Below are 16,602 nucleotides of genomic sequence, written 5' to 3'. Positions count from 1 at the left end.
GGGGAAATGACATAAGTCACAGAAGAAACACCAAGTGCAAAGGACCCAGGGAAAGATCATGCCTAGCATGTTCGAGAGAGGCCAGGAGAGGGAAGTTAGAGGGTGGGAAACCACAATCTCATAATCCCTGCAATCTCTTGTGAGGATATGGGTGTTACACATCCTAAAGCAAGATGCTGTCAGCCTGAGCTGAGTTCAGCCCTTCTCTGCACTGTCCACTACAGACACAGCTGGGATCAGAGGTGAGACTGAGAGGATGTGAGTCAGTTCTCCAGATGCATCTAAAACGGTTCACCCCTTGCACCACTCTGATCACTGTGCCCTGTGTTAAATTCAATCCATCACTACATCTTCAAGTTGGTGACCATCTGCAATTCTATAAAGGACTTAATACACATGAACTAGTGGTGCATGTCATACACTTTGCTCCTGCAACTTGTCACAAGGCTATAATTGATGTCCTTCATCTCCCTCCTCCACCACCCATTCTAGATTTTCCTCATCAGAGCCAAAAATAAGCATTCCTCCCACTTAAGGTATTGAAAAGAAGTTGAGCTGTGTGCTTAAAACATTCCTTCTACAAGAGAAGACTAACCAAAAGAGAAAACATAACTGGAAAGATACTTAAAGATTCCATAACTTCAGGTACTAGAAGTCTAGCTTATTCTCTGATAAAGTTAGTGAGCTCCACATAGCACATCCTACCTATTTATTATTGTGTATAAAAAGTGCATGCAGCCCTTTGTCCTTGCTTTTCATAGTAGCTGCATTGTCATATGACATAGTCATACTAACGCCCCCAAATATTGTTCAATAGCAAGTTACATTATCCAGAACATGCTTCGTTTTGCTGAATAAAGTCACAGATAAATTATTTCAGTTGGGAAAACACAAAATTTTTAGGGTTTTGTGAAATTACTTAAGCACACAATAATCACCAATTGATGAGTATTTTTCAAAATCATGAAAAATCTACAACAATGGAGTCATATTTGGACTCTAACACTTCACCTTATACATGTTTTCCTTTTATTTTGACTAATTCATCATAATCTATTTTAGATACAAGTACTACACTTGTTTTTTTTAATTTTGGCATTTTTTTCAAGTAGTCATGCATAAATGGATCAAATTCAGCAAGTAGTTTGATGATTTCCATGAAATTTCCATTATTTGAAGAACGTCACTTTTCATCATGACCTCCAGTAGAGCAAACCTCATTTTAAAATGTAATAATTGCAAAAACGCATTCAAAATAATAGTGAATTTTAAGACACTGGAAAATGCTTTTATATTTGGTTTACATGGTTTTCAAGTAAACTCAAGCCTGTAGAGTCTTCAACATATTTGAGGGTTCTTGATATATTCGCCCAGGTTGAAAACCATCTTATAAGTAACGCCTGTCCTGGTGAAAATAATTTACTAACTGAACACCATATGCAAAATTTTACTTCTGGAATAGGCTAGCTAGGATCTCATAATCATTTGAAAAATTTTTAAAAGTTAAATATTGTTTATTAGCTCAGGGACAAATGTAGACCTAAGTAGTCCTAACAGAATGACTCCAATCCCTCGACTTAGAAGCTTAAAGAAGGATGCTACAAGTCTTGATTCAAACATTCATCATTTCACAATAACATAGATAGGCATATAGATAAAAGATATTAACTACTCACTTCTTAGAGCTACATGTCCATTTTACATTTGCAATGACAGGTCTAAAATGTCTGTTCAGACATTTGGTGTCCCCTCCCAAGGGGAAGGGGCAGAATTCCAGCTTTTTACAAAAGCACCTACAGAAAAAGTGTATGATCTCAGAAGAACATTGCATAAATATATTATGCTTCTGTAAAATAATTTTTTGTTTAGAAAATACATGCTGGATTATTTAGGAGTAAAGATGGACTATGTCGCTAACTAACTCTCAAATAGTTCATCCAGAGAAAGAAAGTAAACGTGGTAAGATAGCATTTGGGGATTGGGGTACATTCCTCTTCTATTTTTTGCCAAGTTTGTGAGGAATTGGTATTAATTCTTCTTCAAATGTTTGGTGGAATTCACCAGTGAAGCCATTTGGGCCTGAGCTTTTCTTGGTGGTAGTTTTTTGATTAGTAATTCAATCTCTTTACTTGTTATGTCTATTCAGATGGGCTATTTCTTCTAGAGACAGTTTTGGTAGTTTGTGTCTTCCTAGGAATTTGTCCACTTTTTTAAACTAATTTGTTGGCATACAGTTTTTGGCATACAGTTGTTCACAGTATTGCCTTATAATCTTTTTTATTTCTGTAAAGTCAACAGCAATGTCCTCTATTTCATTCCTAATTTGAGTCTTCTTTTTTGCTTGGCCAGTTTAGCTAAAACTTTGTCAATTTTGTTGGTCTTTTCAAAGAACCTGCTTTAGGTTTCATTGATTTTTCTCTATCTCTATTTTGTTAATTTCACTACATTCATTTACAAAAATCTTTATTATTTTCTTTCTTCTGCTTGCTTTAGATTTAGTTTGCTCTTCTTTTACCAGAGTCTTAAAGTGAAAGGATATTAGTTTGAGATCCCTTGTTTTGTTAGTGGTTGCTCCAGGGATAATCGTTTATATATATATATAACTCCTCAGAATACGTCTCAAATTTATGCTACATTAATTCCAGTAAGACACAGAATTGTTACTCCTATAACTCCATAGCTCTATTTCCTCGTCTCCCTTTTTGTGCTGACATATATATATATATATATATATATATATATATATATGTTATAATTCTAGTAATACTATACTGGAGTTATACTATACTGCTGCTATAATTATTGATTCATATAACTTTATGTCTTTTAAGGAAGCTGAAGGAAAAAGAATAAATTTATAGGGATTGTTATATTAAATTTCTTACTTACAATTTCTGGTTCTCCCTCTCTCAGCTTCCCTGTTTTCCAGGTAAAATGGAGACAAGGCCATTTATTTCACATGACTATAGTCAGGATCAAATTAGACCTGTAACATATCTAGCTCTTGGAAAACAATCAGGAAATAAAGCTGTTTCTACTATTGCTATTCACTCAGCAAACACAGAAAGGCAGAACGTATAGTGAAGTGGCTTAACAGGAGGGTTTGGGATCAAGAACAATTCGCTTCAGATTACTTTTCTCCTATGATTTTGGACAAGACGTTAAATCATTCTGTGCTTCAGTTTCTAAAACATCATGGGGAAATGTTTGTTATGAGATATGGGTTATACAAGCCATGTGAAGAAGTCAGTACCGAGCCTGGAACATGTGTGTAAATCATGGAGGCCCCTCCTACATGTGCACTGGATATTCAGTACCAGGTGCTGGGCTAGGTGCTGGGTGTTTATGACATAGTGTGTAAGACATGTCCTTGTCCTCACTTACTGCGTGTATAAATAAGGAACCAGTTCCACTCTGAGTGTGACCATTATTAAAGGAAATTAGACCTAAAAATTAATATGATGCTTCCTCATTCTAGGCTCTTCAAACTGACCCCCAATCTTGAAATACATTCTACTATATTTAAACATCTAATGGACATTTTTTTTAATAGCAAATGATCTCTAAGATCTCTTTCAAAAAAATATATAAAGATTCTAGTTGAGAAATCGTGTTAAACCCTTGTACACAATTTCCATAAATTCCTTTTATGGTTGTTGAATTATTGGTTTGTACTTAGTGCTTTCAGTTTCATATTCCTCTATATCTGTTATAAAGGTTGCTTTGCTTATAAGTATCTGTTCTCTAAAGGAAATCCAGAAACCTCACAACATTAGACGATGGAAATAAAAGTCCAACGCTCCAGAGAGAGACAGAGAAATTGCCTAACCACTCCACATCAACTGAGGGGAGAAAACAGGTAAGAATTCTTACTATTTTCTCACAAAGCAGCTTTCTCTGGAGATCTAAAGGAGTTCTGCTCTGGGAAATGGAGCCTATGATATGATTGAGGCAGAAGTGGGAAAGGGTTTATAAGGGCCAGTTACGTTTTCTAAAAAATGACCAGCATCAAGATAGGCTGCAGCTGAGCCTGATGTGAGACAAGAGATCAGATGAAATCCTGGCACCATCAAGTGGCAGCATGTCCCTACGTGTCACTATTGTGCTTGTGTTGAATTAGGCACCGGCAGATGTGGGGCTAAACTGAGAGGTGGAAATGCATTAGGATTGTCTTTTTCTTTGTTGATATTGTCCGTGTTGACTGGGGACACAATTAAATTATCATTGTCTTTGATGGAACTTGCTTGATACTGATCTGACTGAGGCTAAGAAATTGAAAGGGCTATGAGTGTGTTAATAGTAAATGAAATGCAGTGTCAACAGCCATCTGACTCTGTTGAAGACAATTGGGCCCAACTACCTTACGCAAAAGCTTCCTCTTTCAAGACTCTAGGGGAGCCCATCACTAAAGCCAACATCTTTGTTTACCTTGACCTCTCTGTGCTGTCATGCAGTTTTGATCCTGCCTTCTGAAAACATCTCTCCTGAATTCCTCGGCACAGAATTAGCTTCATTCACCTACTTGTTTGATGGCTTTCCCTCTTCATTTCATCTCCTTCTCCCCTTCTCCCTGTCCCTCCCCTCCCTATCCCACCCCATCCTTATCCCTCTTCTTCCTCTTCCTCGTTCTCCTTCTCCTCTACCAAATGGAACAAAACAGAAAACCTAGAATTGTACAGCTGGAAATTATAGATTTTTCTTTGAACAACTTCCTCTCTAGCTCTCCTGATCTGCCTCCTGATATTTTCATCCATATTTCACAGTCTTTTGTTCCCTTACACACACATACAGACACACATTACTTTTAGCAACATTCAGTATTTGCAACTGTGCAGTCATACCCCCACTTAGTTGGAGGCTAACTTATTGTAAATGAAGATTAAGGTTCAGCGTCCCTTGCTTGCACAAACCCATTCCAAGGCTTTGGAAGGGTCCCTATTCATGTGTTTCACATGGCCATATATTTTTATAAAATTTGGAACGGTGAGTTATAGTGGTTCCACTTCCAGAATGGCAGTGTGAGGAGTTCTGTGGTCCTTCATTCCAGCGAAAAAAAGCATAAGTAGTGGAAACACACACACATTTAAAATATCTGGAAATTGTCAAAAAGGGCACACACCAAAGAATGAAACATTTATTCATGTATGTGTTTTATTCATTTTAAGAATTAATGAATAAATAAAATAATATTGAATTCCTTACATGTAGCCCAAATGTAAAATAAGTTTCTTTAAATCCTATTCTATTCTCCATTTAATGTATAGTGTAAATTTTTAATGAGAATCCAAAACGAAAGTTTTCGATGGTAAATTAAACAAAAAATTTTGATTGTGAAAGTGGTTGAGTGTTGATAAGTGACTGTCATACCAGTATTTTTTTCAATGGACTATTTTGATAATACTTTTGTAGCTTTCTAAAATGGTGGCTCCCCTCGTCTATTTCACTGTTGCACACAAAACTTTTGGCTATGTTGGGGAATTTTATGCCTCTGTCTTCCAAATGCAAAATAACCTGGTGAAAGTTCTTGATCTACTTAGACTGGAAATTCTAAGTCATCCCATCTCTTCCCTTGCAGGCAAAGGAACACTGTGAACATGGCCTCAGACATCCGCATGCCAGGTCCAGTGTGCCTCATTGAGAACACTAACGGGCGACTAGTGGCTAATCAGGAAGCTCTGAAGATCCTGTCTGCCATTACACAGCCTGTTGTGGTGGTGGCTATCGTGGGCCTCTACCGCACAGGCAAATCCTACCTGATGAACAAGCTGGCTGGGAAGAAAAAGGGTGAGTGGCATCAGCAAAGCTCTGCCGAGTCCCCTCTGTCCACGAACACTACCAACACCGAGTACAGTGATGCGAGGAGAGAAAGTTGGAGGTGGGGAGGAATATTGAAACCTAACTTTCAATGCATTTGTGCTCTTGTCTTCACTATGATCTGAAAGAGTCAGCTTATCTCTCTTCCCACTTCGCCTTAGTTTCCCTTTTAAAAGTGTAAATTGTTCCTTTCCTAGAAGAAATAAGGCTGTAATAAAAATAATTAATGTAAATAATAATAAACTGTAAGACATTTACTAAAATGTTCATGTAGTAAGAGCAAGTTTCCACTGATCATTAAGATTTAAAAAAATGTTTAAATCTGTGTTGGCTGTTCTTTTTTTTTACTGTTGTAAAATATACGTAACATAAAATTTACCATTGTAACCATTTTTAAGTGTACAGTTCAATGCCATTAAGTAAATTCACATTGTTGTGCAACCATCACCACATCCACCTCCAGAAGTTTTCATCTTCCCCAACAGAAACTCTGTGCCTATTAAACAGTAACTCCCTATTCTTCCATCCCTCCCAGCCCCTGGCAACCACCATTCTAGTCTGTCTCTAGGAATCTGACTACTCCAGGAATCTCATATAAGAGGAATTATACGTTATTTGTCCTTTTGTGATTGGCTTGTTTCACTTAGCGTAATGTCTTCAAGGTTCATCGATGTGGTAGTATGTGTCAAAATTCCCTTCCTTTGTAAGTCTGAATAATTGTATGTGTATACCAATTTGTTTATTCATTTATCTGTTGATAGACACTTGGGTTGCTTCTACCTTTTGGCTATTATGAATAATGTTGTTAAGAACACGGGTGCACAAATATCTGTTCAAGTCCCTGCTTTCACTTCTCTGGGGTATAAACACAAGAAGTGGAATTGCTGGATCATATGGTAATTCTATGTTTAATTTTTTAAGAAATCGTCATATCATTTTCCACAGCAACTGTACCAATTTATATTTCTACCAGAAATTCACAAGGGTTCTAATTTCTCCACATCCTTGCCAACACTTGTTATTTTCTGTGTTTTTGATAGTAGCCATCCTAATGGGTGGGAAGTAGTATCTCATTGTGGTTTTGATTTGTATTTCCCTAGTGACTAACGATGTTGAGCATCTTTTCATGTGTTTATTGGTCACTTGAATGTTTTCTTTGGAGAAATGTCTATTCAAGTTCTTTGCCCATTTTGTTCATCCGGTTGTTGTTTTTCTGTGTTGCATTATGAGAATTCTTTATATATTGTGGATGTATAGCAAATTCATAAATAGCAAATATTTTCTATATTCTGCCATTCCATGGGTTACCTTTTTAACTCTGTTGATAGTGTCCTTTTATGCACAGAAGTTTTAATTTTGATGAAGTCCAACGGATCTATCTTTTTGTTGTTGCCTATGCTTTTGATGTTATATCTAAGAAATCATTGCCAACTTCAATATCATGAAGCTTTTACCCTATGCTTTCTTCTAAGAGTTTTATAGTTTCAGCTCTTACATTTAGAGTTAATTTTGAGTTAATTTGGATCCATTTTGAGTTAATTTTTGTAGAAAGAAAGCTTTCTCTCTTTCACCATTGAGTTTGTTACTGGCTGTGGGTTTTTCACATATGGTCTTTATTATGTTGAGGTAATTTCCTTCTATTTCTAGTTTGTTGATGGTTTTTATCATGAAAAAGTGTTGAATTTCTTCAAGTATTGGATATTCTAATTTTATTATTTCCTTGATTGTAAGTAAGATTAATACTGGTTGAGGTTTCAGTTCTCTCTCCTAACTTAGGTTAACTTTTTATTATGTTAACCTTTGTCTCAATTTCCAAATCCATCTGCTGTTAAAACTCCACCCTGTCTTAACCCCACTCCCCCTTGCAGGCTTCTCAATGGGCTCCACAGTGCAGGCTCAGACCAAAGGAATCTGGATGTGGTGTGTGCCCCATCCCAAGAAACCAAACCGTGTCTTAGTTCTGCTTGACACTGAGGGCCTGGGAGACGTGGAGAAGGTAAGGATTGAGGATTGCATTTTGGAATAAGCCCGTCGTCTCTGACTATTTTCTAGACTATTTAATGTTTCTTTAAATAGTTCTTTAATGTTTCTTTAAATAAGAACTTGTACTTAACCATAATATATCTTTTCATTTCTGTTTACATGTCATGAAACCAAGTTTAGCAACCAGGGGTCAGGAAAATATTCATAAGGCAGAATCCTTGCAGAAGAGCACAGTGGTCAGTAGACAATATTCTAATTATTAACAGCAGGCTGTAAGATAACCCAGAGGCACAATGGTAGTGCAAATAAAATCAGTATCATGAGTCTTATCCTGCAGAGAACTTTAGTTAAAGATTTAGGTTCTGAAGCCCCATACCCTTGTGTTTAAATTTGAACTCTGTCACTACCTCAGTGACCTTAGCAAATTATTTGACCTGTTTAACCTCAGTTTTCGGATCTCTGAAATGGATGTAACAGATCTATATTTGCCCCATAGAATTGTTTTAAATATTTAATAAGATAAGTAATAGGAAGTATTGAGTGCATAATAATTGCTCAATAAAGTAGCTACAAAGGGGTCGGCCCAGTGGCGTAGTGGTTAAGTTTGCACGCTCCACTTCGGCGGCCTGGGGTTGGCAGGTTCAGATCCCAGGTACAGACCTACACACCGCCTATCAAGCCACGCTGTGGCGGTGTCCCATATACAAAAGTAGAGAAAGGTTGTCACAGAGGTTAGCTCAGGGACAGTCGTCCTTAAGCAAAAAGAGGAAGACTGGCAACAGATGTTAGCTCAGGGTCAATCTTCCTCACCGAAAAAAAAAAAAATAGCTACGAGTATTATTACTCTTACATAAGTCAAAATTTTGCTATAAAAAATAAGAGAAAAGGGGCCGGCCCGGTGGCGCCAGCGGTTGGGTGCGCGCGCTCCGCTGCGGCGGCCGGGGTTCGCTGGTTCGGATCCCGGGCGCGCACCGACGCACTGCTTTGGCAAGCCATGCTGTGGCGGCGTCCCATATAAAGTGGAGGAGGATGGGCACGGATGTTAGCCCAGGGCCGTCTTCCTCGGCAAAAAAAGAGGAGGATTGGCGGATGTTAGCACAGGGCTGATCTGCAAAAAAAAAAAAAAAAAAAGAGAAAAATTTAACATTAAATTATATTTAGGGTCTTAGACTGCCCAGCAACCTTGACTATTTTTTTTGCCATATCTGCCAATGATCATGAGAGGGCCTAGTAAAAATCAGTGTAACCCAAAAATGCTAATCAGAAAACTATTCAAAGTCTGAGTCCTTTACTAACAATCATTTTTGTTTGGATTTGGGTTCCTCCTATAGGTCATTAGTCTAAAAAGACAGTCTAATTAAACGAGCATACTGTTACAAATACTCATTTGAAAAATGCCAGGAGAATTGAACTTACTCCTGGCCCAATGTGTTCTGACTTCCAGGGTGACGACCAGAATGACTCCTGGATCTTTGCCCTAGCAATACTCCTGAGCAGCACCTTCATATACAACAGCATGGGAACCATCAACCAGCAGGCCATGGACCAACTGCAGTATCCTTTTAGTGGTCCAGAACAGCACCAAAGTCAGAAGGAGAACTGTATTTAAAAAGCTGGCTGCCTGACTCTGAATCCTGGTGAATCAAGCACAAAAAGGGAAAGCATGAAAGATCATTCAAGGGCATGGGAAAGATCTCATGTAGCTACCAAAGCATTGAGACCTGGGTTAAGAACAAAGATGAAATGAAGGTTTTGGAATATGTGGAACTAATATGGGATGGGGGGCACTGTTCTTTTCTGCCGGTTTCCTTAGTTCATTACTCAGCTACGTGACAGAGCTGTCAAATCGAATCAGGGCAAAATCCTCATCTGTTGATAATGAGGTTGAGGATTCAGCTGACTTTGTGAGCTTCTTTCCAGACTTTGTGTGGACGCTGAGAGATTTCTCCCTCGAGTTGGAAGTAGATGGACAACCCATCACAGCAGATGAGTACCTGGAGAATTCACTCAAGCTTAAGCAAGGTAAAGAGGACTTAGAATTGATAAATGGGAATGACAAAACACTAGAAACTATCCCTTTTTAGTTTTCTATTTACAGTTTTCTTATATTCATAGTTTTCTATTTCTTCTCTGCTGGCTATTACTAAGAATTAATGCTTCTTTAATTTCCGAATTAATAAATTTGATTTTAAATGATCTTCTCCCTTGTTCTAAGAACAAGTTTCTTTTTCTTTCACCTTTCCCTGTGCTGTGATCACATTGATTTTATCTCCCTGCTTACGGCTTGTGATAGTGTAATTAACCAAAGAATGTGGAGTAGAATAGGCATTTACTTGAAGAAAATAGATTGAAGCATGAAGAGTGCACTAGTCCAGGGGTTGGTAAACTATGGCCCACAGGTAAATGATGGCCAGTCCAGCCTGCCAGCTGTCTTCGTAATTAAGGTTTTATTGGAATCATGCTATGCCCGTTCATTTATAGATTGTCTATGGGCTGCTTTCATGCTACGACAGCAGAACTGAGTACTTGGAAAAGAGACCTGGCTTGCAAAGCCTAAAATAGTTACTGTTTGGCCCTTTACAGAAAAAGTCTGCAAGCCCCTATATTAGGCAAAGTCCTACTTATCTTCCTCCAGGTACCAGTCAAAAAGATAAAAATTTTAATCTGCTCCGACTCTGTATCCGGAAGTTCTTCCCAAAGAAGAAATGCTTTGTCTTCGATCGGCCCACTTACCAGAAGAAGCTAGGCCAGCTTGAGATGCTGCATGATGATGAGCTAGAGCCCGAATTTGTGCAACAAGTTGCAGTCTTCTGTTCCTACATCTTCAGCAACTCCACAACTAAAACTCTTTCAGGAGGCATCAAGGTCAACGGACCTCGTGAGTCCTCTTCCCAGTCTTTACTCTCACTGTTAAGACTAAAGGAGGGTAGAATAACATCTACCTAGTTTCACCTTTGAAAAATGCAAATCTACTGCTATTATCGTGTTAAATTCTAGATGACAACAACATTTCTAATAGATTTTATTAGTCAAATTTCTTGGGTGAGAAAAGATAGGAAAGGCCAAAGAAAAAAAGCTCTATTGCTTAAAATTGCCCTAGTGAAGTGGACTTGACTGTCCAATGTGGTAGCCACCAGAAAATTGTGGCTATCTAAATTTAAATGTAAATTAATTAAATTAAAGAAAACTTAAAATTCTGATCACACAGCTATATTTCAAGGGCTCATACCTACATGTGGTTAGTGGCTACCATACTGGACAGTACATATACAACACTTTCATCATCACAGAAAGTTCTCTGGGACAATGCTCTGCCAGAATAAACAAAATGGAGGACTCCTTTTGTTTGTTCCACAAATATTGATCAAATGCTTACCATGGACCAGGGTTGATATAGACATAGATGAGAGAAGTACGGTTCCTGTCCTAACGGTGCTTAGGGATAAAGTGGATACACTCAATGAACACAGGCCTATGCTATCTACAACAGAGGTTCTCAACCTTTGATGTGCATACATATCACTTGAGGATCTTGCCAAAGAGGTTCTAATTCAGTTGATCTGGGGCAGAGGCTGAGGGTCTGCATTTCTAGCAAGCTTTCAGGTGATGCTAAAGACATTGATGCTGTGAGGCAAATGGGTGGTGATGGACATCATCAGAATTACACACAGTAGAATGTTTCCTCACCCCACCTACAACAAACATCATCATTTTTTTCCACTTGTAGGTCTGGAGAACCTGGTGCTGACCTTTGTTGATGCCATCAGCAGTGGGGATCTGCCCTGCATGGAGAATGCAGTCTTGACCTTGGCCCAGACAGAGAACTCAGCCGCAGTGCAAAAGGCAGTGGCCCACTATGACAAGCAGATGAGCCAGAAGGTGCAGCTGCCCACGGAAACCCTCCAGGAGCTGCTGGACCTGCACAGGGCCAGTGAGAAAGAGGCCATCGAAGTCTTCTTCAGGAGTTCCGTCAAAGATGAAGACCATTTATTTCACAAGGAATTAGTGGTAACATTTTTCTCAAGTTTATATGGATAGGGTCTCAGAAAGCAAAGTACTACTAGAAAATGAAATGGATATTTATTTTGAGAGAAGCAATTCTGACTAGTCTTTAAAATGGGGATAACCACTATTTGTTATTATCATAATAACAAGAAACAATTTTATTATGATAGACTCCAAGTTTTAAAACATTTTTTCTTTCACAAATAAACTAATAATCTTCCCCATAATTCAATTAATGCATATAAGTAACAATGAGAGCTTCTAATCAAGTTACATGCCCACTGTTATCAAATTGATTTGACATTCTAGCCAAAAGCAAGAAAATTATAGTCATAGTTATCTTGAGCAGGCTTATGTTGAGCCACCTTTATTCCATAGGCAATCCTTGGTCCAATCTGAAAAGCAGAAGTTTATCTCTAAAGGTGTAGCATAAAACTAGTAATCTCTGCTCTGAACTTCACCTCCAAGGAGAAAGGGACTTCAGAAGAAAGTCAGGATCAGGAAGAGGGATATGGTCCTGCTAGGTGCCTCTAAGTTTGCCTAGGAGTCATAAATGCTTTTTTTTTGAGAAGCCTTTCAAGAAATTCTGAGGTCAAGCTAACATCTTTTCCCTATCCTTTTTGCTTCCTATTTTTACATTAAAGGACCAGCTAGAAAAAAAGTGGGATGACTTTTGTAAACAGAACATGAAATTATCATCAGATCGCTGCTCAGCTTTACTTAAGGATATTTTCAGTCCTCTAGAAGAAAACGTGAAGCTGGGGATTTACTCCAAACCAGGAGGGTATCGTCTCTTCATCCAGAAGAGACAAGAGCTGCAGAAAAAGTACCTTCAGGAACCCAAGAAGGGAATACAGGTAACCAAGATTTGTCTGTTGATTCTGGTAAGCTGTTGACACGCCTCCTTGAAACACCAACGTCACCAAGTGTAGTTGCACACAGATGTGCAATTACAGGACTGACAGCATTCACACTTTCATTCAATAATGTGCAGGGAGCCTGTTATACCAGATAGATCCTATGTGCTTGTCCAACAGAGTGCATTCTATTAACAATTGAGTTATAAATTGAATTATCAGATTAATCACCAGGTTGTTATTGCAATCCACTATAACAGCCGGATCTTCACGTTGTAAGGGACAGAAACTCAATGATAGTCACTTAAACAAAAATAGTAATTCATCACTTTAGGCTTCAAACTGGCTTTAAGGACAGCTAGATCCAAGATTTCAAATAATGTCATCATCATCTGCCTCTCTGTGGCTCCCCTCAACCCCATACTTCCCTCCCTCCGCCTCCTTTTCTCTGATCTGCTTTCTGCTTGATGGCTTCATGCTCCAGCAAGCTCACCCCATATGGAACCACAGCACCAACAGCTCCAAAATTACAGCCCTCAGTCTAAAAGAACAAAGAATCTATATCTATATCAATTTCTTGTAAGGATTCTCCTTAGTAGTGTGCCATGATTGGCCAGTCTGGAGTGCGTGTCCACTCCTGTGACAGGGAATCTTGACCATCAGGCACACCAGAGACAAAAGGAGCAATTCCTAGAGGAAAAGATGGTGGACAAATAGAAATAAGTGCCCACAGCCATTTCCTATTACTAACTCTATCATCTCTGGGTCCTAGGCTGAAGAGATTCTTCAGACATACTTGAAGTCCAAGGAGGCTATTAGTGATGCAATTCTACAGACAGACCAGGCTCTCACAGAAAAGGAAAAGGAGATTGAAGGTGAGCAGTGAGTCACGAGACTGGATAACCTCAAAAGCTCTTAAAAGTTTCAATAATTCTGCTGGGATCCTTAAACTAGAGCAAGATGAGCAAAAATGCCTGTCCCTTGCTGAAGTCATTTCTGAGTAGGGCATATGCAGTCAGCAGCAACAATGACAGGTAAGTGTACAAGGAAGAAACACGCAACATGCTCACCCACATAAATTTTTCTTCTTCCTTCTCTTCTTGACAGTGGAACGTGTGAAAGCAGAAGCTGCACAGGATGCAGCAAAACTGTCGGAGGAAATGCGAATAAGGAATGAGCAGATGATGGAACAGAAAGAAAAGAGTCATCAGGAACATGTGAAACAATTGACTGAGCAGATGGAGAGGGATAGAGCCCAGCTGCTGGAGGAGCAGGAGAGGATTCTCGCTTTCAAACTTCGGGTATTTCATTACATCACCTTGAGGTTTCTGTTTTTCTGTTTTCCCTCCACTCTCCCTGGTCACATCTTAGAGTTGCAGTGAGAACACGAAACCCGGAAGAAGGAACCTGCTTGCCGCTTGTACTTTTCAATTCTGTGTGCCTGCTTGACCTCGCCCTGCCTGTGTCTGGTTATTAAAAGATTTTATTTGGGGGCCGGCCCGGTGGCATAGTGGTTAATTTTGCATGCTCCGCTTCGGCGGCCCAGGGTTTACAGGCCCGGTTACCGGGCACAAACCTACACACCACTCATCAGCCATGCTGTGGTGGCATCTCACATATAACATAGGGGAAGATTGGCACGGACGTTAGCTCAGGACCAATCTTCCTCACAGGAAAAAAAAGAGATTTTATTTGCAGTTCTGTCACATCCAGTCCCTTATCAGTATATCCTTCAATCAATGGTAGCTGCTTTCTGCCAGGCATTATAAAAATGTCTTATCTGTATTTCTAGCTTAATACAAGAACTGCTATGTCCCTATAACTTAAGAGAAAAAACAGAGGTTCAGAAAAGACTAAATAACTTTTATAGGGTCACGCATCTTGGTAAGATATCTGAACTGTCTTCACCACTTAGTGGGATCCACAGTGATTTCTCTTTTCTGTACACCTGGTATTACTTTAGCTCTAGGAGAACTTTTGTGAGCAGAGAGACACCCTGACTCTCAGATCTGTGTGACAGTCTGCCACTCCTACCTGTTTTCTATGCCCTGCTCCCAGTTTCTGTTGTGTTGGGAATTATGTGCAGAAATTCCGTATGATCAGTCTGGGGCCCTGATTTCCTTATCTATATTCTGCTACCTCCACCACCAAGTTGTGGAGACATAGATCAAATTCCCTGATCTAAGACTCAGATATTTCATCAGATTTTGGGAATTCTTTATTTCTATGTTACATATGTATGTATGTGCGTGTGTGTGTATGTGTGTATAAAAGTTCTATAATGCATAGATAAGACTTGAAACCAAACATATGAGTAAGATTGCCCACAAAGCTTGTGTAAAATTAATGAGGAAAAGATCAAGACCTGTAATTTAGGATCATAAATATACCTGGAGGTATAAGCCAAAAATCTCTCTTAGTTCAAGGAGATTTAAGTAAAGTAATCACAGAGCTAGGTTGCCCAAGAGAAAGTATAATGAAGACTAAGGATAGAGAAAATTTCGAGAACAAATTAAATGCAAAAAAAATCTATGAATGGGGAAACTAGATAGAAGTTAGAGATTTACTTAATGCTACACCTTATTCAGGCTCCATCTGTCCCTTTTTAGGAACAACGCCGACTACTAAAGGAAGGATTCGAAAAGGAACACAGAAAACTTCAAAATGAGATACGCAACCTCCAGAAGAGTATGGAAGAAGCAAGAGGGAGATGTGTCATAAGCTAAAGGCCTAAAGAATAGAGCTTTCCTGGTCACTCTTACCCAAGGCATAACTCAAGCTGTTTTAGAATTTGGAAAAATGTCACTGCACTTGATAATAATTAGGTCTTGCATTTTTATAACACCAAAAATTTGCAAAGATATGCAGTACTATAATTGAAATCATGTCCATCTTCCTAACAATATTATAAATTGTATAACATTGATTTTACCTCTGTACCAACATAGGAGATACCATGAGCTGGGACCACTCAGGAGAAGCTTATTCTTCCAGATGACAACTAGTAGACAAATGGATCAAGAGCAAAGTCTTAGGTAAAAGTCTTGAGACATAGTTGGGCATCAGTTTGGCCAAGTGTACAATGGATTCCAATGTCAAGAACAATCATCCTAACTTCTTGGTGAAGACAAGGTACAGTTTTCCACTGTATCAAGACTGTAGAGTCTGTGAGCAGTGATGTGATGATTCCTGGACCCCGGGAGTGGAAATTCCTCACTGATGGATTCTAAGCTAAAGCCAACCATCTTATATAGAGATCTAGACTCTCTACAGAATTTCCATAGGAAGATGGAAGAAACAATTAGCATGAGTTGGGTCATAAACAAATGGGCTAAAAAAGGAAACTTTCCCTTTTTGCTCAATTCGCCCAGACTATAACTGTAATGGGACACTTTAGAACTTTAAATAATTGACACTGGACTAATAGTAACATGATGACAATTATGCATTGTGTATTTGTAGTAACGTATAATTCACAAAGATGGACATTAAATGATGACAGATGATGTGTTACAAAACTGAGATAACTTATTAGATTGTTTATAATCCTAAAGCATAAGCCATCTTTTCCCACTTTTTAACAGTCATACTTGAAAGCCTATTGATTTTCCCCAAAGAGAATATGGATTGTTTTAGACATTTTTTTTTTGACCAATAAAATAATGCTCTTGGTATTACTTAGTATATGTAGACTTCATCCTAATTATCAAAAGTCCTAGGTAAATGGTTGGTGTTTCTTAAAGCAATTATGAGTTATTTTCTTAATAATAAAATAAAATATGCTTCACTAGGCTTTTTATTTTTGATGTGGTTTTTTTAAGTTTTCACCAAAAATAAGGCCTTAGTTTTCATAACAATGGTTGGCTAACTTTGCTGTAAAAGACCAGATAGTAACTATTCATGGCTTTGTGGACCATACTGTCTGTCTCAGCTGCTCAACTCT

At 38.6% G+C, this 16,602-nt stretch overlaps 2 protein-coding genes across 2 annotated transcripts; both read left to right on the top strand.

Moving 5' to 3' along the window:
* The first annotated feature begins 3,779 nt into the window (after positions 1-3,779).
* Positions 3,780-9,409, top strand: LOC131400939 (guanylate-binding protein 1-like). Its single transcript, XM_058535790.1, has 4 exons — positions 3,780-3,859; positions 5,576-5,784; positions 7,683-7,810; positions 9,242-9,409. The coding sequence occupies exons 1-4, from the start codon at positions 3,780-3,782 to the stop codon at positions 9,404-9,406; spliced, it is 582 nt and encodes a 193-aa protein (XP_058391773.1). The 3' UTR covers positions 9,407-9,409.
* A 160-nt stretch (positions 9,410-9,569) lies between these two features.
* Positions 9,570-15,855, top strand: LOC131400934 (guanylate-binding protein 1-like). The gene is made up of 7 exons (XM_058535777.1): positions 9,570-9,819; positions 10,433-10,675; positions 11,525-11,805; positions 12,447-12,659; positions 13,432-13,534; positions 13,767-13,960; positions 15,269-15,855. The coding sequence occupies exons 1-7, from the start codon at positions 9,570-9,572 to the stop codon at positions 15,383-15,385; spliced, it is 1,401 nt and encodes a 466-aa protein (XP_058391760.1). The 3' UTR covers positions 15,386-15,855.
* The last annotated feature ends 747 nt before the right edge of the window (positions 15,856-16,602 follow it).

The sequence above is a fragment of the Diceros bicornis genome, chromosome 4 (genome assembly GCF_020826845.1).
Source record: "Diceros bicornis minor isolate mBicDic1 chromosome 4, mDicBic1.mat.cur, whole genome shotgun sequence".
Taxonomy (NCBI): Eukaryota; Metazoa; Chordata; class Mammalia; order Perissodactyla; family Rhinocerotidae; genus Diceros; species Diceros bicornis.
Note: the sequence above shows the minus strand (reverse complement) of the source record. Positions and strands in the feature narration are given on the sequence as shown.